Here is a 20,013-nt window from a genome sequence, read left to right as displayed (position 1 = left end):
TTGTCTAATCTTTTAACATTATTCATGAATTCATATTACCAAGTCTTAAAACTGCCTGATAACCCACAGGGGTGATCCTGATCATAACAGCTGCCAACACGGATCGAGCTCCGGCTACGAATGGTCTGTTCTGCCATCTCTGCCCCTGAGGCCTCACCAGGCTGGGAGCACTAAATTCGGTCATTCATGAGCATCACGTGTAAGTCCTCCCTTTGTGCTTCTCACTCCCCCCTCACCAGACCCTCTGAGGGAAGCACTGTTATCATCTTCCCCAACCGAAGATAAGGCCACTGAGGCACAGAGACTAAACCTGCTCCAGGTCACATTGGCAATAAAGGACGTCTATAATTCTGCTGTTCTATTATTGACAAAGGAATCTGACATATCAATTCAAGGGAGACTGTTAAATAATCAAGTCTGTCAGGTCTTCACCTCAAAGAGCAGATACTATAGATTCCTGACGTAGGATGAGGCTGCCGCCACATACTGACTCAGCTTGAAATTAATATCCAAGATGAAGCAGCAGATACATGTAAATATTCACGACTGTCAACTCCGCTCTCGGGTCTGGGCCCTTCACTGCCTGAACGGGGGTGAAATCCCCACCCGTGTCAGGGAGGGAAGCGCAGCTCTTCCGGGACTCACCCAGGATTCACGGGCTGTTTCCCCCCCACAGGCTGTCCTCAACGATTAAAAAGCTCTCAAGAATTTTACACCATGCAAAACTAAAAGACGTTTCTGCAGATGGAGCACTTTCTCAGGCTTAAAACTTTTTTGCCTACACTCAGCAAGTGGGAAAATAACACATGAATCTGCAAAGTCTCTGACCCTCACCACTCACAGGAGTAGAATGGCCTCAGCACAAGATGACTCTTCACGGATGAGAACAAAATAAAGCCGCCCCCAACCACAGGCACTCCCAGAGACAGCGCTCAGCAGTCTTCTGCACACTCACGGTTGTGCAGCCCTCACCACCATCTATTTCCAGAACACTTCATCATCCCAGAAGAACACCCCTGCCACTAGCAATCACTCCCCAACCCCCCTCCACCCAACCCCTTGCAACCATCACCTGCCCTCTGCCTCTGCATGTGCCTATTCTGGGCATTTCAGATCACTGAATTCAACAATATGTGGCCGTTTGTGTCTGGTTCCTTTCACTTAACGTGCTGTTATCAAGGCTCGTCCAGGTTGAAGTGGTATCAGCATCTCTCTTTTTTTTTTTTGAAAGTGTTAAAGTTTATTAGAAGGTGGTAAGTACTATCAAAAAGAGTAGAGAGGAGCATAAGTGATTGGGTTTCAAAGGGAAAAGGGCGGGTTGAGCAGTCAGTGTGGACTTCCCAGAGCAGGTGGCCTTTTTCATATTCCCCTTTATTTATTTTTTCTTTTTTATTCACTTTTACGTCTGAATAATGTTCCACTACATGGAGATACTACATTCTGTTCATCCATTCAGCAGCTATGTATGGACGAGCTCCAGACGAATGAGTGTAAGAGGTGACTAGGCAGGGATGGCATTTAAGCAAAGGGCAAGATGTGCTTTCAAAAAAAAAAAAAAAGCCAACAAACAGAGGCACAAAGAAATTCAGCGCGTTTCTGAGAAAGTGCATGCTTGCTTCACGATGACTGCCGTGCAGGGCTGGGGGGGGAGTGACAGGAGACACAATGAGGGAGTCACCTGAGAATATTCCCCATGCAAGCAGCTCAGCCAATTCTCCTCCCTCATCCTGTATTTTAGAGCCATTTTTGATAGGTTTTCTATTTCAAGTAACAGTACTTAGTTACACATCTGATCATCTGCATCAGATCACCTTACCTCCAAGCCACAGAAAGTCATTCACTGACTGGAGCAGCTCCAAGACATAAAGGTGATGGACCAGGGAGTTCTGCAGCATCCCGGCCTGCAGGCACAAACCCCCACATGTTCCATGGTGATGTCCGGAAAGTAAAATGCATGGAAATATCTCACTGCTTGTGCACGATATCTGCCCCCAAATTGCCCCAAAATCATGCTGGCAAAGCACTACTGAGCCCTCTCACTACAAAAAAAAAAAAAAAAAAAAAAAAGAGAGAGAGAGAGAGAGAACAGAAAAGAAAAGAATAAAGCTAAGAAGGCAAATTTAGGGTCTTCCATTGAAAACCAGCAACCATCACTGCCAGTAACTCAGCTGGAATGGTCCTGACTTCAAAAACCACTGTGCAGTTACATTGCAAACGTGATAGACATATATGTATTCCACGTAGATGATATTACAGTAGGATTTTTCTTTTCGAAATTTCCAGTTGCAACATTAACACAAGAAAGATTATGTTTCAGCTTTAAAAAAATCAATTATTTTCCACTTTCTTAATTTTGAACCTATTATTATTTTATAAAGGGTGCTATGCTGCAAATTATAAACCAACTATTTGGCTTCTGCCAACAAGACCTTTATGACTTCACTATTTCAGAGCAAGATTTAATGATGCTTTGAGAAGTGGGTCCTGGGGCGCTCACTAACAGCTCTTTAAATACTGACAAGGATGTGCTATTTAAGTAATGCAAAGGCTCAAACTCTACATTAACTCAGAAACCAAAGAAACTACACCAAAGCCTTACTTTATCATTTTTAAATTTTGCTATTCTTTTGAATATTAAATTTCTTAAAAGATAAGATTTTTTTGAGAAACACAGCCGCTGTATTAAATTTCCTCTCACCAAGAAAGCAATCTTTATCAAGAATAAATACCCCTATGGAAATCCAAAAGACGGGACGTTTCTAGCTAAGTGAACATGCAGATCTCAACACAAAACTAAATCCTATCAGATCTCACTCGAAAGAGCTCAACAATATCCTGTGCTACCCTGAAACTTAGCTCTTCTCTTCCAAATGTTGGCTGAGCTAAGATCATCACACAATGCAGGGAAGAAGAGAAAAGTACACCTGGTTGCATCCGTTTTTTTCCAGCCACAAGGTGCCGCTAGGGGGTCCCCGTTAATAAGCTCTCCCCATGAGGAAATCCGGCATTCACACTGCCCCTGCCGTCCCCAAGCAGCCCCGACGCCCCTCTCCCACTGGTGGCCCCCCAGCCTGTCAATGGTCTTCTAATGACCCTCCCAGTTGGTGGCACTCTCCCCCTCTACTCTGCTTCACACACACACACACAAACACACACACACACACACACACACACACACACACACACACACACACACACACAGCCAGGACAGCCTTCCCAAAGCACAAATTTGATTACATCACCCCCACTTCAAACCCTTCAGAGGCTCCCTGGTAGAGTTCTAGCCCCACCCCCGATGCTGCTCGCCCAGCCTCACCTCAGTACCCAGGTCCCCAATGACCTCAGGCGCCCCCTGACCTGCTGCTTCTTCCCACTTGCCTCCAAGCCCATTTTGACTGTTTGTCAAGGGAGCCTTCCTTCCCTCGAACCTCTACACTTTGGGTTAGGTGCCCCTGCTGTGTTCCTAGAACATTCTACGCTAAGACAACTTCTGACAATGCTAAACTCTCAAGAAGCAATACATTTTGCTTACTACTGTGAGTCCACCTCTCTCCCCTGGACACTCAGAATTGCATGTGTTATGAATAAATGAATGAAGGGGTGGGTCTCAAAGGGACGGGCAGAGCTGCTCTCGCCCACCCCGACCCCTTCTTTCTGTAGAACATCAGAAGCAAAACCAGGAGTACCTCTCCTGAGGGTCACTTTCTGCTGACACCCTTCACTGCCTCTTCTGTGTCAATTCTAGTAAAAAACCAAGCTCCTCCTAAACCCTCCATCCCTAGGCCCACTCGTGTCCTCCCAAACAGGGGCACCCTCCACCCTGGACCACACAGTGCACTCTCCCCGGGTCCCCACCCCACAAGCCTCCAGGCCTCTACCCGGGCTGCTCCTGCAACCTGAGTCACCCTCTTGATTCCTTCTCCTGGCTGACTCTTACTCTGTCCTCATAACTGAATGTAGAGCCCATTTCTTCAAGGAAGCCCTCTCTGATGATGTCCTTTAGCTCTTGGCTGGGCTCCCTCTACAGCAGGACTGCTTGGCGACCAACTGGTGTTTGTCCACCTGCTCCTCTGAGACCATGAACTCTTGGAGGCCACGTGGGAAAAAGGAGTGAGACGATAAGGGGGGTGGGAAGAGCAAAAGCAAAATCACAGCCCAAGTCCCAGATTCAAGGATTCTGTCTCAGAAGAAAAGAATAAAATGTTTAATACTTATGTCATTTGGCTATGATTTTTGTGGCTCATGGAAAGCAAGAGGTTGGTGTTCTAGTCTAAAATCCAAGTTACATGCAAAGAAATGTACATATTCATATCCAAAGGAAACCAGAGCTGCTCAACAACAGTTTGCAGTTAAAATCAAAGGAAATTTGATAAAGGCAATCTCTCTCTCTCTCTCTCTTTGTTTTTTTGTTTTTTTTTTTTTTTTTGTATCATATAGTTGTAGAAGTATTTGTATAACTAAGTGATGGCTACAGCCTATGATTCTGCACTGGAGTGTTTGGGGCAGAGGAAGCCCAGATTACATGCACTGTGTAAATGCAATCACACCAACACACTGACAGGTGCCCTACTGGCTGAGCTGAAGTTCCAAAGCAGACAACCTTACGATGCAAGACAGCTCTCATTAGAAAGTAAGGAATGCAATGTTCTGTACTCAATTACTTACATTATATGGGCCATTAAGCGATAGTGCATCTTGTCTAATGAAACCCCAAAATAAATTGTTAACGTCGATTTTCTCCATCTGACCCTTATTTGCTAACTTTGGATAACAAACCCTCACTCCATACAGAAAGCTCAGACCTACGCTGCAGCAGGTTACATCCCGTGGAAGAAAGCCTATCAAGGAAGAACTGGAGAGTTTCCCTTCAGAAGCTGCTAAGTCGGGTTTTGCACCTGTACATCATTTGCAACCACGTCATCGTCAAAATAGTTAGACCTTACCTCTGTGGGGCGAAAAGCACTGCGGTGCTTCTGAACCATTAGAGAACACTGAGCTTTGGGAAAGAGTCCTGAGGCACTTAAATCGTACTTTTTGTGAAAGGCTCCAATACTGACCCAATTCACCAATCCAGGTACAACAGGGAGGTACCGGAATTAGTAGAGAGAACATGCCCTTGAAGTCTGACAAGGCCCTGCTTGAATCCTGCTACAGCATTTACTAGCCGCGAAATGGACCAATTCCTTAACCCCTCTGAGAAGGCTTCCCAAACTGCAAAAGGGGGCTGCCACCGCCCACCTGGGAGGCACGGATGTGAATGCAACACGCAAGTAGGGCTGCCGACTGCTACCTGATACGAGACCTGGCTAGTTTCCCTCCGCTGCCCTTCTCCCCCTTTAAACTTGCCCTGTTCCCACTGGTAAGGGTCAAGCCCCGTCCAGACTGCCCGATTCTTCTGTGTATCCCCGGATACATGTCTTACCCTTAGGAGGCCAGAAAAAGAACTATCTCCTCCAACGTCACTATCAATGTTCTTAAGAGTCTGGGTTTTTTTTAACTCTATTTTGCAGGGAGACTATTCCAGAACTGTCCAACCACCATTCTCCACTTTGGCTCCTTCTCACCTCAAATCTTCTGTCTGCTGGCCTTTTGTTCGTGGGAAAGAGAGTCCGCTAGGGTGGAGACTCCCTAGGCCTCTGTCCCTCCCTCACAGGTGAGTGTGACTACCTTCTCAACACTCCCCACTCCGACTCCATCTTCCGAGGAGGTTCCCCTCCTGGAACATGCAGCCTCTGCATCATCCCCAGACGCGCACGCGTGGCCACAACCCTCCATTCAGATTTCTTCCTGGGTGGCCCTGCCCACCCCCAAGACCCTTAAGGATAAATGCCATTGCTCTGAAAATCCCAAACGCCACTGAGTGACACGCCAAAGCTGCATGGTCTGGGCTTTCCTCCAACCCAGGCACAGCCCTGACCCGCCTCAGCCTCAGTCTGCACCTCTCGAGATGAGCTCATCCACCTGCACGGCTGTGAACACCAGCTAAGAATGACGACTCCCAACGTGTATCTCTAGTCCGGCTCCTTCACCTGAGCCCCGGGGCCATAGACCCAAGTGCCTCTTTGAAGTCCTAACTTGGATGACAAATGGAATCTTAAAAATGCCTCATGTCCACCATTTACTCTAGAGTTCGATTCCTGGCAGGTACCTCCCAGGCTCCCGATTTTAGTAACAGACCCAGAACCCACCTAGGTGTTTGAGTTCACATTCAATTTCCCCTGTTCCTCCCCCCGGCCCTGCCCTGGAATCAGTCTTGTCATTTCTATTGCTAAGCCAGTCTCAAGTCTGGTTCTGCAAGGACCACGGATGGAACCCCACAAGCTGACAGCAAGGTGCAGTGCATCACAGTCCTCCGAAGAGAGCTCCCTGGAGGGGGAGGCATCTCCTGCCTCTGGTCACCTCAGAAGGCACTGGATTCTCACAAAGGAGGCCCAGGAGAAGGGACTCAAGGTTCTCCTGTGGTCTGAAATTTGAAGGGCCCGAGGTTTGGGGGAGTTCCTAGTTAGCAGACACACCTGCCAGTGAGCAGATGAGGATGGGGGAACCCAGGCAAGGCTGTTCTCACTCGGACCCCTGGGCTCTCGGGAGCCACGGGAAAGGCCTGTGTTCAGGGCACAGCACAGCCTTCACAGATCCCAGCCTGCATTTGCCAACCCAGAGAGCCTAGACTCCTACTTGCGATTCTTGTGTTCTGTTCCCCCCCAGAATGTGATGGGCTCTTTCAGAACGTCTGGCCTGTCTCAAGCGAGACCAAGTCAGTGAAGGATGAAGTGTCCACAATTGGACCAGGGCATGAAAGGAGAAACAAGGTCTCATGGCCAGCATGACGGTGGTGGCCAAACACTTCCCCCGGGTGAGATGAACCAGGGTGTGGGTGAGAATGCAAGGTCACTTCACAGCTGAATAGGGTGTTGGAGACTCACTACCGCAAACTAACGACACGGCCGTCAGTGGTGGACGTCATCTGCAACAGACACGGAGTCAGCTACTTACTGCCATCATGGGTTAATAGTAAAGGCTGGTGCAGGGAGGACTGCATGGCTGCTGAGGCAAACCACAGACCCGGCTCTGAAAGCCCACTGGCTGGAGCAGAGAGGAAGCTACAGTCCCCTTTAGCGGTCCCTGTGTCCACCAGATCCAAGTGAGCCAGCTACTTAGGAGAAGGCCATGTTGTTCTGATACTCAGAAAAACCAGCCTCGTAAAGGGAAAATAAGAGTGGCATGGAGTTTAGACCCGCTCCTGCCTCTCTATGAAGGCAAAGTAAAGTAAATGGCACGGGGATGGTGAATGCAAAAACAAAAAACAAAAAACATAAAACCGGTGACTGCTTCCTCCAACAGCATCCCCTGCAGCTGCTCATCTCCGAGCCTGCCACTTTCTCACCAGTGACCACCGGCCAGGAAGCTCCGTCACGCACGTCACACAGCGACAGCCCGGATCCTCGTGCCAAGCACGTTTGTGTGAAAGCCAGAATCAAGGAAGATGCTGCAGATTTTGACTTTCCAAGTTTAAGTACTCCATGAAAAAAATCCCTCAGCAGCCGCCTAAATCAATTCGCATCTCACTTCTTCAAAACAATCAAACAAATTTAATAAGGGCGCATTTGTCACCAAACATAAGGAGGACCAAACTGGTTCCTCAAAGCAAGGATTTTAACAGGTATCAAACACCAGTGGGTGATGTGCTAACAAAGCAAAAATTCCAAAAAACTAGAAAATAAAAAGATGACTAGGATAATATATGGATCAAGGCAACTGTTAAGGTTTTTGCTTTTTAAAGCGATGGGGACAGCACGGAGGACAATCTGGCTATTTCCAATGCAGGGTGTGCACAGTCCACATTTCAGACGCAACAACATGCTCACAGGGCGGTACAAGATAGAAAGGGAAATAGAAAAAGGAAAAGAGGAACAGCGAAAATTAGAAACACATGAGAACAAAAATAACTGTCAGCAATTACAAGAATTTAGGTGAGTTTGGTGAGGACAGGGACGAGGGGACGGTGAGACCCACCCTCACCTATTGTTCCAGGGAAGGCAGGGGCCTGAGGCGAGCGGCGCTGCCGGGGGACCCCAACGTGGTCAGCGCCCCAAACCTAAACTTCACCTAGATGCGAGTAAACAGCTTTTGAGCTACAAAATGTGGTCGCATTTCAAGCTGGACAATTTTACTCACTCCCACCAAGAGTAACAGGAGAGAATTAGGCTCTGTTCCTGCACCAAAGCATTGTTTAAAAAATTAATGACTGTGTAATAGTAAAAGCAACAATGGAGTAAAAGTGACTGGAGGAGAACTTACTTGACCCGAGCTCACAGGCCGCGTTACTTCACTGACGTTCAGATGGTGGCTGAGCCCTTACGGTACCAAAACAGACAGACCCACCAGGAGGGAGGTTTAATGCGCTGCTGTATTTTGATGCCGGGAGCCATGCCTGGTACACAAGGTTCTGGGTAAACAATGGTGACGGTGTCAACCACTATGGGCTAAGCACACAACCAGCTACTCCGCCAAATCCCAAGGACAGAATTCAAAAGGCAAAAACAAGCTGGCATTCTCTGTTGGGTCTGCAGACTCAGAGCCAAGCAGTTGCTGAGCAAACATGTCACCAGTGCCTCCTGTGACAAAAGAAGAGGCACTGGTCAGGGGGCTGGGGCAGGGCTCCAGGCTTCCACTGCTCACCCACCATTTTGTCCAGGGGGAGATGTTGGTCCCTGCTTATGTTGCACCGATGTACCGACATTGACTGACGCCTGGGGACTCAGCAGGAGGTGACAGGTGACGGGAATGGAGCCAGCTTGGGAGTGGCACGGTGCTGGCATCTGTGTCCTCAGCTTTGCCCAGGCCACTACATTTGCCAGCTCATCTACAAGAAGCAGAAAGGGAGAAAGCCGTGTAGATCACGGGGCCCTGTGAGGACAAGTACAGGTCATGGCCACGACATGCCTCGCCCCTTCCTTAAGATATAGAGGTATGTCCGGGGAGGAAGTGAAAATTCATCCAGAGCCCGCCAGGCACCACAAGCAGGTGGGACTCGGGTCCCCTGTGCCTGTCACTCACAGGACTGGTCTGGACTTTCTTTTTATCAATTCTCTGGCATCTTCTCCTCCAACTTACCAACAACCAGAAAGTAGAATCTGATTTTAGACTCACAGAGAATCGCAGAAAACCTCCTCCACATCAGGCCCGGCAGCACGTGCCAGGCCCTCCGACCGACACCCGTGGGACCGCCATGAGCCCTCTCCAGACTCAAGGCCCGAGGCCGTAGGTCGGGGGGGCACAGATTCCCACACTCTCCCCAGCAAAGGGGGACCACCTCTCGGCAAAAGCATCTCACCTTCTTCTGCCCGAGGGACATCTCGATAGATACACAGGGAAACAGAGCAGAATGTGGGGGGTTAGGCAGCCCAGAAGAGCTCGTCTGCACTTCCAAGGCAAAGTGGGTCCGTTGACCTAATCACAGGGACAAAGTGAGGACGAATCTTTCCCTGCTGTGCCCCATGCTCCGTGACACGCCTTTCCCTGCGTAAGGAGCTCATTTGGAAGCCCCTGGCAGTGTTTCTGTAGTCCTAAATTGGCATGGTGGTTGTCAGGCAGGGAGAGAGGGCCTGAGCCGTGCAGGTGCTGGACCTGGGAGGCAGGAGACCCTGTCTCCACCCCCAGCTCAACCAGCACCTCATTCTGCGTCTCAGGATTCAGCATGACATCTATAAGCAAAGGGATGAGACTGTCCCAGGACATGCTGTCCAACAGGAATGAAATGACAGCCATGTAAAGAAAATTTACCAGTTGCCACATTTAAAAATGTAACCTCCCCAAAAAAACCCTAGAAACTGATTTTAAGAACATATCTTACTTATTCTACAGTATGTAAAATACTATCATTTTGACATGTAATCAATAAAGAAAGAAACAAGATAGTTTACATTCTTTTTACTAGACAAGTCTCAGCGTCTGATGTGCATTTGACCTACAGCACATCTCAGCTCAGAGCAGCCTCCTCCCCAGCTCTCCTAGCATCAGTGGCTTTGGCTACTCTATTGGACAGCAACTCCAGGGGTCACACCAGGGGAATTGGCTGAAAAGCGGGAGTAAGTGTCCATAATAACCCTAAAAGAATCTCTCTGATACAAAGGCGGATTCACTTTTAAACGTCTGAAAACCGGCGGGTTTCACCTCCCTCACGCCTTGGCTACAAGACAGCCCTCCTCCTTGCTGATCCCTTTCTGGATGTAGGGAAGCAACCCTTCACACAGCCAGGGTGTCCGGGCATCCAGGTAGAATTTCCTGCTCTCTGTGTCCAATCCCACAAAGTCCTCCTTCTCAAACAGGATGTAGAGAAGGAGGATCTTATCCCCAGTCTTGTCGGATGCACAGTCCAGCCACTTGGAATTGAGCATGATGAAGAGAGACTCAGTGAAGTCCTCGATCCTCTTCTCCACCACCCTGCAGTCCTCGTAAATTGAAGGCCACTTCGGTGCGCGGCTGCTCGGCCACCTCCCCATGCAGCACAAAGACAAAGAGCCGAGAGTCATAGAGCGTGGTGCCATACAGCTCCTCTGCACGTGGAGCTTCTCGAAGGTCTTGTCCAAGAGGCAGTCGGTAATGGTGACAAGGCCCACGACCTTGCGGTGGGTCTGGAAGTCGCTCCACCCATTCTCGGGCGCATAGTGGTGACTGTAGTGGATACAGAGTGCCCACTGCGAGCCGCAAGGGATGATCTGCCTCACCAAGGAGATTCGCTTATAGATGCAAAAGAAATTCTCCTCTGCGATGATCCCCACGGATTGGACCACCACGGGGAGAGTCTGGTGGTCCTAAGCACACTGCATGTAGTCAGGGATGTTCATGTTGCAGGCCCTGACGAGAGGGAAGAGGAGACCGAGGTACATACTGTGCTGCGGGCTGCGGGCCTCACTGGGTTGCGGTGACGTGGTGTGTACCAGTCAGAAGGCAGGGGAAGCCCAAGCAAAGCCGTGGGTACAGTTTGTCCTCAGCGTCTGCACATGGCTACCGCAGCTCGGATCACATTAGGCAGCTTTTGGTCTAGGCTTCCGCCCTCTGCAGAAAAGGGTCATTTCTTGTTTTCTGTTTCCAAGCACCTAGCCAGGCCCTGATGCAAAGTCAATGCTCAAAACTGCTGAATAAAGGAATGAATAAAGGAACTGCTTCCACACCCCTCAGCAGGATATAATGCAAAGAAACACAGTAGGATCAAAAGACCTGGATTTCAACTCCAATTTATTTGAACTCCTAAGATGCAGAATACTTGATAAGAAAACTTGCTTTGGGGAGGAGAGTACAGTTCAGTGGTAGAGCACATGCTTAGCATGTATGAGGTCCTGGGTTGAATCCTCAGTACCTCATTTTAAAAAAAAATGAAACAAATAAATTCACCTATTTACCCCCCTCAAAAAATAATTTTGAATTCCAAATTCAAGAAAAAATAAACACCTTGCAATTGACACAACTTTGTAAACATGAGTATACTTCAATTAAAAAAAAATCCTTGCCTTACAAGAATATATCTGGATTATGGAACTTTACAAATGTAAAATGCCTAGGTTACCACCTGCATAAAAAGAAGGAAATGTACAAATTTACTATCCCTCATTTATGAGCTATATTCCCTTTGGGGGGTTTATAACCTCTCAGAGCTAATTTTCTCAGATTAAAAAAAGAAGGAAACATTACCGGATTCTCCATAGTGCTGAAGAATCAGATAAAACTATGATAGCATCTGACCCACAGAGTTTACTCAATAAATGCTTGTTGAATGAATGAATAAACAAGCAAAGTGAATGCTGCTCCCTGCCACAGAGCATCATGTTGGTACTGCCTGGAATTTCCAAGCCCACGTTTCACCCGACTCTACACTAACCATGGGTGACCTGGGCAGGCCTGTGTGCTCCTCTTAACCCCAGTTTAATCATGAATAGAAATGAGGGCAATAACACAAACCTCAAAGGGTTAGTGAGTCATTACTGAATTGTATCCCAACTTTGCAAGATGGAACCTTTAAAGAAATTTGGGCAAAAAGTCCGTAGGCCCTCTCCATATTATCTCTTACAACTACATGGGAATCTACATTATATCTCAAAATTAAAAAGTCTAATTTATTAAAGAGGCTATTGAGGTTAAACGAGCTCACTGTCTCAAATAAGGAACACACAGTACAAATAGGTCAATGCCCAGCCCATGAGATACACTCAGTAAACATTCCCACTGAGCCCACTGGTCCCTCCAACTTCAGAGCACGATGATGTGTCCTCATGGCCAGAGGCCCCTGCACCTGAAACTAACAAAGCTAATGGTCCCCACTTTCAAGAACCCCTGCCACCACCGTAGGACTAATTTTGTACTTGTAATTTTTTTCTTTATATTAAATAGGAAAACGTAATTGCATAGCCTTCAGGCCACCAAAACCTGTCTACAGAGATCATGATGGCAGCCCTTCTTCGTGAAACAAGAAAATGAAAAGCCATTTCCACAAGATCTCTGTGTAAATCTACTAGGGAACTTCATCCTGGACTGAGAGGAAGAGGACTGGGGAGGAGGGGGCAATCTGCGGCACACAGACCCATGGGCCACCTGTCCCACGATGGACTTTAGACCCAACACTCACCCTCAAGGAACTTCAAAATAGACACTGACAGAGTGCTGTGGACAAGATTTTTTTTTTTTTTAAAGAAATCCCTTATTCCCTCGCAGGTTTTGTTTCTACCGAGAAACAAATGTCTTATGTGTATAATGTTCCACAAAACACTTAAATTATTATCACCCCAACTTGACGCATTAAGAAACTGAGGGAGAGAGGTTTATCACATTGTGCAAGATTAGAGAGAGTTAAAAAAAAAAAAATTAGAGAGTGGCCACGTCGGACACCGTATTTAAACCCAAGCCCCTGTTCCAGTGCTCACACTAGAAAGTGGGATATACTGCCCCTTTCCTGCCCTCTCCCTGCAATAAATCTCTGAAGACTCTTTTCTGTGCCACCTGGAATCACAATCACTTCAATTTTCCACAAAGAGCTATGTCACAATTTGGATGTGTCAAAATCTATATGTTGAATGGGAGGAGAGATTTGTATTTTCTGTTTCTCAAAGGAAACATGGCTTAAAAGAAACTGAAAAGCACTTTTCTAGTCTAAGTCTTCATTGTGCAGAGAAGGAAACGGAGGCTCAGAAGAGATGAGGAAAGGGCCTTATTAACATATATTGCCTCAGCGCAGCACCAAGCCAGCCATGGGCACTTCTGGGGGAGGATCTGGAAGGCCCAGGAGAATGAGTCTTAGAAAACGGAAAGAGAAGAAGCATACAAAGCCCCGTCTCTACACCATCATACCATGAAGTTCCACCAAATTACCCAGTATGGGTGCAGCCAACATTAATGTGCGATAAACAGGTTATAGAAACCTGGAAGTCTCAACCATAGTGGAAATTCCAACATTTACTTTGTTTTTTTTTCTCAGTTCAAGCATCAGCTCAGTGGGCACTCTGTACCAGGCACTACACGAGGCCTGGGGTTCTCCCAAATACACAACTCTTATATCACGTGAGCAAACCACACACAGGCCCACCAGAAGGAAAATGCCCACAGATAAGGTGGAATTACTGAAACTGAAAGCAGCCAACCAGCATATATTACTAGCAAAAACGGTGCTGCTAGAAATAGACTCATGGACATAGAAAGCAAACTGTGGTTAGCAGGCAGGAAAAGGGGGATTAACAGATACACGTTAATAAATATAAAATAAATGACAAGGACCTACTATATAGCACAGGGAACTATATTCAATTTCTTGTAATGAGTTGTACTAAAAACAAACTAAAAGATATATAGATACATATGCATATGTTTATAATTGAATCTCTGCTGTACATCTGAAACTAACATTCTAAATTGACTACACTTCAATAAAAATAATTTTAAAAAATAAGTAAAAATAAAAGCAACGCCATTTAGAAAAAATAAAAGAATACTCTGATCCCCTTAGCTGTAGGTGCTGGAGAATTCAGGTTACAAACACCAAGTCCACTGGATCACTCCAGCACTGGCTGTCACTCTTTCTGACCATCAGAGAGTCACTTGGCTTCATTGAGTTTATTTTCTCTTCTGTGAAAGGCTTCAGTTTGCAACTAACGATGTATAGAATCTCATCATTCACAAACCCAACAATTAATGAGGACTTCCCATGGGCCAGGCTCTGGAAATATGAAAATATAGGGTCCGAGATATATTCATGGGTAGAAGAAATTTATGCCATAAAGACATTAATTCTTCTTGCTTTGATAGACTGATTCAATACAATTCTGTTTAGATTTCCTACCAGATTTTTTATGGGTAACAAGATAATTTATGGTCAGGAACAACCAAGAATCTTCTTTAGAACCAGCACTGGGAAGGGGTGGATAGGTCAATCATTTCCACTGGTCTTTCTGAAGTGATGAAAACGTTCTGGAATATTAATGGTTGCACCACTGTGAATATGCTAAAGCTGCTGAATTCTAGCATTTAAGTGGGTGGACTTCATGGTGTGTGAACAATATCACAATAAAGAAGTTAAATGAAAAAATATTTCTTGACATTTATTTTTCCCTCTATACAACTAGTCTGCCCCACAATTTAAGAAGAACCAAAAAACCAAAACAAACCGAATTTTGCCAGGAGCTCTTTAGGACTGCAATGTCCCTGAGTCTCCAACGCCTCTGGTGGTGCTGTTCCTGTTAACACACCCTAGCTGGGCTGGGCTAGTTAGGGACTGTAACTATCTTTTTAAGATCGACGGTCACACATTTCACCCTGGGAGAGGGAAAGATGGAGGATGTCACAGCCTCATGCCTTCAGCTCATTTTTAACTGAACCAAGCCTTGCTTTCAACACTGTAATCCCTATCACTATAAAAACAGTGACATCATCAAGCACTGCCATCATAACACGTGAAAGTGTTCAAGGTACTTACCTGGGGCAGAAACACTGAGGGAGGAGACGGAAACTCGCTCAGGACTGACGCTCCCTTTTCCCGACTCCACCCAGAGAAGCTGGGGTTCACAGCCGGAGGCTCTCAGCCCGGGGAGGAGCGCCCACAACACTGAGCTGGCCCCCAGGGAGAGGGGAAGGGAGACGAGTGCAGCCCCGGGGTCGCGGGGCAGGGAAAGCCGGGGGGGGACGCGGGCAGTAGCCCCGCTCGGAGGCCAGCCCCAGTCCCAGCTGCCCCGTCCGGGTCCGCAGAACCCGCCCGCCCGGGACACAGCCCGCCCAGGGGCGGGGACGGGCCGGCGGCCGAGGAGAGGCAGCCCGGGAGGAGAGGACTCGCGGGCGGGAGAGGGAAAAGGGACTCCAGCCGCGGACTCAGGGGAGCCCGGCTGGGGCGAGAGGCGGCAGGTGCACACCTGGCCCTGGACAGCTGTGGCCGGGGCGCCGGGGCAGGAGAAAAAGTCCTACCAGGCGAAAGAGCTGAGCAGAATTTGGGGCCGATCCCCTGCTCGGAGCTGGAGCTTCCAACCCTCGTTCCAGCTGGCACCGACTGCGCATGCGCAGGAGGGCCAGTGATCCTCTCTGGGTTCTGCGAGAGAAGGTGGGGAAGCGAGGGACGGAGAAGATGGGAGGAGGAGGGGAGAAGGGGAAAAGTGGAGGGAGAGACATGGACAGGAGGAGCAGAGAGAAGGCAGGGATCTGGAGGTTGGAGGAGAGTAGCAGAGATGGAGAGAAATAGTTTTAACTCTGGGGGCATCCTGAAGGAGGCAGCAGTCCTGCCTCTGCACACTTCTCTAACCCTTCAAGGCCCGCAGCTCATATTTTACCTCCCTGGTCCAGCCCTCCACCCAAGGCCTCTGCAGGACCCCTACGGGGATCACACCCGTTGCCCCAAATTGGAGCTGGGTTTCCTTTTGCTCTGGGAACCAAGCACCCGCAGGTGTTGTCGCTCAGAACTACCTTGGAAAGAGTACCTATTCCCCTTTTACACGCTGGGACACAGGCAGGCAATATCTCTGCCTTACCTCCACTCTCCCAGGTGTTGTGCTGGCGGGGAGCGGGAGGTACGAGGTCAGATCCCAGAAGGAGCATACTGCCTGAGTGTTGGTGCATAGTCCCCATCCTTCCTGGGTAAACCACACCCCACCCTCGGGGAACCATCAAGGGCACACAGTATGTCCCTGGGTGTGGGAAAGCTGCCCTCAATTCCAGTGCCCAGCTTGCTAGGAAGATAGGAGTGTTACTGAGTCCAAATTCATTCTCCTTAGTGCAGAACAGGCCAGTAAGTTGGGAGACCAGGTGTTGGGGCATGGAATAGCAACTTTCTGTAGACCTAGATGGCAAACTAATGTCCTGGAAAACCATCTCCCCAAGTCAGAATTCAGGCTTCTTTCCTACGAGCTTGGTTTTTGCAATCTTCTTGATGTAGGAATTCTTTGTTGTTAGAATCCTTTGTTCTTGCAGCTATCTGCCTGGGTCAGATCCCTGTAAACCTCCAACAAAACAAACGTTATTTTCTATTATGTAAATTGTTATCTTTATATGAATGGAAAAGTGTTAAATATCCTTAAAGTCAGAGCCTTCAAAATAGGCTCTCCTGTATATTTTAGGCTCTAGGCAACATTGTTTTACAAGCAAGATGAATCCTAGGAGACAGAGCACAGGGTTAAAGTCAAAGGAACAGATCTAATATGGAGTCAGATTTGTTCTTTTCTACTACCAGGGCAGAAGACACTTGAGGATTTAAATCCCTTTAAGTTAAAAATAAGTAATACTTTAAAGGAATTTACATACATAGGTCGGAATGTGCATAGCATATCTGGAAAACACACAAAGGATTGTAAACAGTGGCATCTCCAGGGAGGGCTGAAAGAAGAGAGGATGAGGGAAAACTTCTTTCACTTGTGTAATTTTGTGCTCTGTTTGAATTTATTTAACCACATGCATGTATTTCTTTTTCAGTTAAAAAAATGTGTAATGGAGCAAAGTATTAGCAAGCTCAGCAAATACAGCAGCCATGGAATCACTGAGCCATCAATTTTGATTTAAGCCAGGAAGCATTTATTGACTCTCTCCTATGTGCCCAGTGCTGTTTTAAGACTTCTTTTTTTTTTTATAAAATAATAAAGTGCTATTCCTCAGCCCTGCCCATGGCTGGTGGAAAACCAACTGAGTTTTTATTGAGTTTTTTTCCAAGAAGTAGAGATCAGTTATAAACAGAACACATCTTCAGGGCAAAACAGGCGGAGTGGTTTACCAGCAGGCCAGATAGCTTTGAAGGTTTTTCAACAGAGGCACACAGAGGCTGAGAGAGAAAGCCTCCAGGACCCTACGAAAAGCTGCCCAAACTGCCTTATCTATGGCAATACTGAAATAGGAAAGAAAAAATCTGACTCCATATTAGATCTGTTCCTTTGACTTTAACCCTGTGCCCTGTTTCCTAGGCTTAGTCTTGTTGGTTCTGCACCTTTTGTAAAACAATGTTGCCTAGAGCCTGAAATATACAGGAGAACCTATTCTCAAGGCTCTGACTTTGAAGGATATTTACATTTTTCTATTCACATAAAGATAACAAGTTACAGAATAGAAAATAACATTTGTTTGTTGGAGGTTTACACAGATGTGACCCAGGTGAAGAGCTGCAAGAACAAAGGATTCTAACAACAAAGAATTCATACACCAAGTTTGCAACAACCAAGCATTCCCACTTCCCATTTTTAATATAAGAAGAGCCTGAAATCTGACTTGGGGTGATGGTTCCCCAGGACATTATTCTACCATTTCTCAGCTGGCTTTCCAAATTAAAGTCGCTATTTCTTGCCCCAAAACCTGGTCTCCTGATTTATTGGCCTGTAATGCAAGAGCAGAACAAGCCTGGACTCGGAAACACAGACATTGAAAGTACCCATTTGGTATATTAAATGACCTGTTTCTACTCATCTTCCTGACGTTTTATTCTCTTGACCACTCCTGCTATGTTTATGAAAAACCTGTCATGTGGACACATTTCCACCTCTAGCCACTACACTTCCAGGTAAGAACTGATGCCAAGAAGGCAATGGAAGTTGCTAGAAGGTATTACCTGGACAAAATAGAGCAGAAGTGGGTTCTGGCTGATGTTCAGGAGCAGGCTGGAACACCTGACAAGATGTTATAAGTACGGATAGACAGCTGGGCACCAAAGGAGAAGCTTCTAAACTTCCATGAGGGACTTGTTGGATAGGAAGGAAAAGTCCCAGACTATAGCTAGGATCCCACCACGAGCTTCCTGGGCGAGTCTGGGCAAGTAATTTAAAATCTCTAGGCCCGTGCTGTCCAACATGGGAGCCACCAGCAGCATGCAGGAGTATGAAGTTATTCTGTAGCCAGACAGAATTATAAAAAGACATTTTATTGCAAAGGCCCAGCAGGTATAATATTTAAAAACGTTATTGGTTATCTTGACCTAACGAGTTATTTTTGTATGTGTAGGTTTCTGTGGTTTGTAAGGCCTGTGACTAATGATTCCGTTACAGTGAATTATTTTGAAATTATAAGTTACTAGACACAGTATCCTCATATCACAGTTGAAAAAACTGATCCACATAAGCAAGGTGATCTGACTTATTAGTTATGAGCAGGGGCTCTTGGGCAAGCCTGCCTGAGTACAAATTCTCACTCTGCCTCCAGGGGGTTCTGTGTGAATCTTGGACAAATTATTGTTGTTTTTGTTGTCGTTGTTATTATTTGTGCCTCTTTTTCCTTACCTTTTAAGTAGCGAGGATTTTGTGGACTCTATCTCCTACTGTGTTGGCAGGATTAAATGAGTAAACGTCTGTGCTGCCCACTTCCCTGGGTTTCAGCATTCTCCAGGCAATCAGTGCCAAACTCAGAGGCATTCTCCACTGTCTTCGTCAGTCTGGGATGCTGTAACAAATTACCGCGTGTCGGGTGGCTTAAACAACCAGCATATTCCTTATGGTTTGGAGGCTGAGACTTTCAAGGTCAATGTATCCTTGAGAGGATTGCCAGCTCGAAGATGGCTGTCTTCCCAATATCTTCATATCCCAGAGAGCAGAGAGAAGCAAGCACTCTGGGGGCTTGTATAAGAACACTAATCCCATTCATGAGAGCTCTACTCTCATGACCTCATTTTATCCTACAAATCACCTCCCAAAGGCCCCGCCTCGCAATACCATCACCCTGGGAGATGGGGTTTCGACATACGGATTTTGAGGGGATGCAAACATTCAGTCCACACATCGGCTAAGTCTCCCCAACATGCAGTCATCAAACCTGTAGCTAATTTCAAAGTAATATTTATATCTCTCTGCCCATTTCCATTCCTACATCCTTTATCACTGAAGCCCTGTTACATTTTATTCCTTATTTTTCTTGTAGAGATTTAATTGATTCCTCTAACTCCAATGCTCCCCTCGCTCCAGCCTGCTTAACAGCCCTGCCAGGTAAGTCTTCCTTAAAACACCTTCCCATTTCACCTGGTTGTTTTTTAGGTGTAAATGTCAGAATCCTCTCCACACCCCATCCTATACCTTTAATCTGTTACACTACGGCTCACTATGTTATTTTCCTTTTACCAATGTAAGAAATTTCCATAAGCTTAAGAGCTTAAACCAGCACAGATTTATCAGCTTATGGCTGTGGAGGTCAGAGATCCAACACACTTCTCACTGTGCTAAATTCAAGGTAGCAGCAGGTTTCCTTCCTTCTAGAGGGTCTAGAAGAGAATGTTTCCTTGTTGTTGTTGTTTTTTTTTTCCAGTTTCCAGAGGTAACCCACCTTCCTTAGCTTGTGCCCCACGACTTCCTCCATTTACATGGTCAGCAGCCTTTCTGAAAATTGCTCTATGACTACACCTCCCTCTGAATTTAAACTCAGCTGGGAAATGTCCTCCATTTTAAGGACCCCTGTGAATACATTCGGCCCACCTGGACAATCCAGGCTACTCACCCTATTGTCTCATCTCAGGATACCCTTGTCCCATCCAATTCAGGCATTATGGATGTGGCTGCGACACTCACCTGTGTAACATTTCCTCTC

The 20,013-nt window shown here is 46.8% G+C and overlaps 1 protein-coding gene across 6 annotated transcripts in view; it reads right to left on the bottom strand.

The window, feature by feature from the left end:
• LOC141577421 (uncharacterized) overlaps nt 1–20,013 on the bottom strand; it is a 140,157-nt gene that overhangs the window by 99,831 nt on the left and 20,313 nt on the right. For 2 of the 6 annotated variants that reach the window (XR_012506284.1, XR_012506283.1), the window contains 2 exons: nt 18,720–18,879; nt 14,960–15,672 (listed from right to left, as the gene is read on the bottom strand). Coding sequence is in view for 4 of the 6 variants with exons in the window: in XM_074361467.1 (XP_074217568.1) it covers nt 15,062–15,672; nt 18,056–18,362 (918 nt within the window). In the remaining 2 variants the exon portion in view is untranslated. The other 4 variants (XM_074361467.1, XM_074361468.1, XM_074361469.1 and 1 more) reach the window with 3 other exon arrangements.

The sequence above is a fragment of the Camelus bactrianus genome, chromosome 4, assembly GCF_048773025.1.
Source record: "Camelus bactrianus isolate YW-2024 breed Bactrian camel chromosome 4, ASM4877302v1, whole genome shotgun sequence".
Lineage (NCBI taxonomy): Eukaryota > Metazoa > Chordata > Mammalia > Artiodactyla > Camelidae > Camelus > Camelus bactrianus.
Note: the sequence above shows the minus strand (reverse complement) of the source record. Positions and strands in the feature narration are given on the sequence as shown.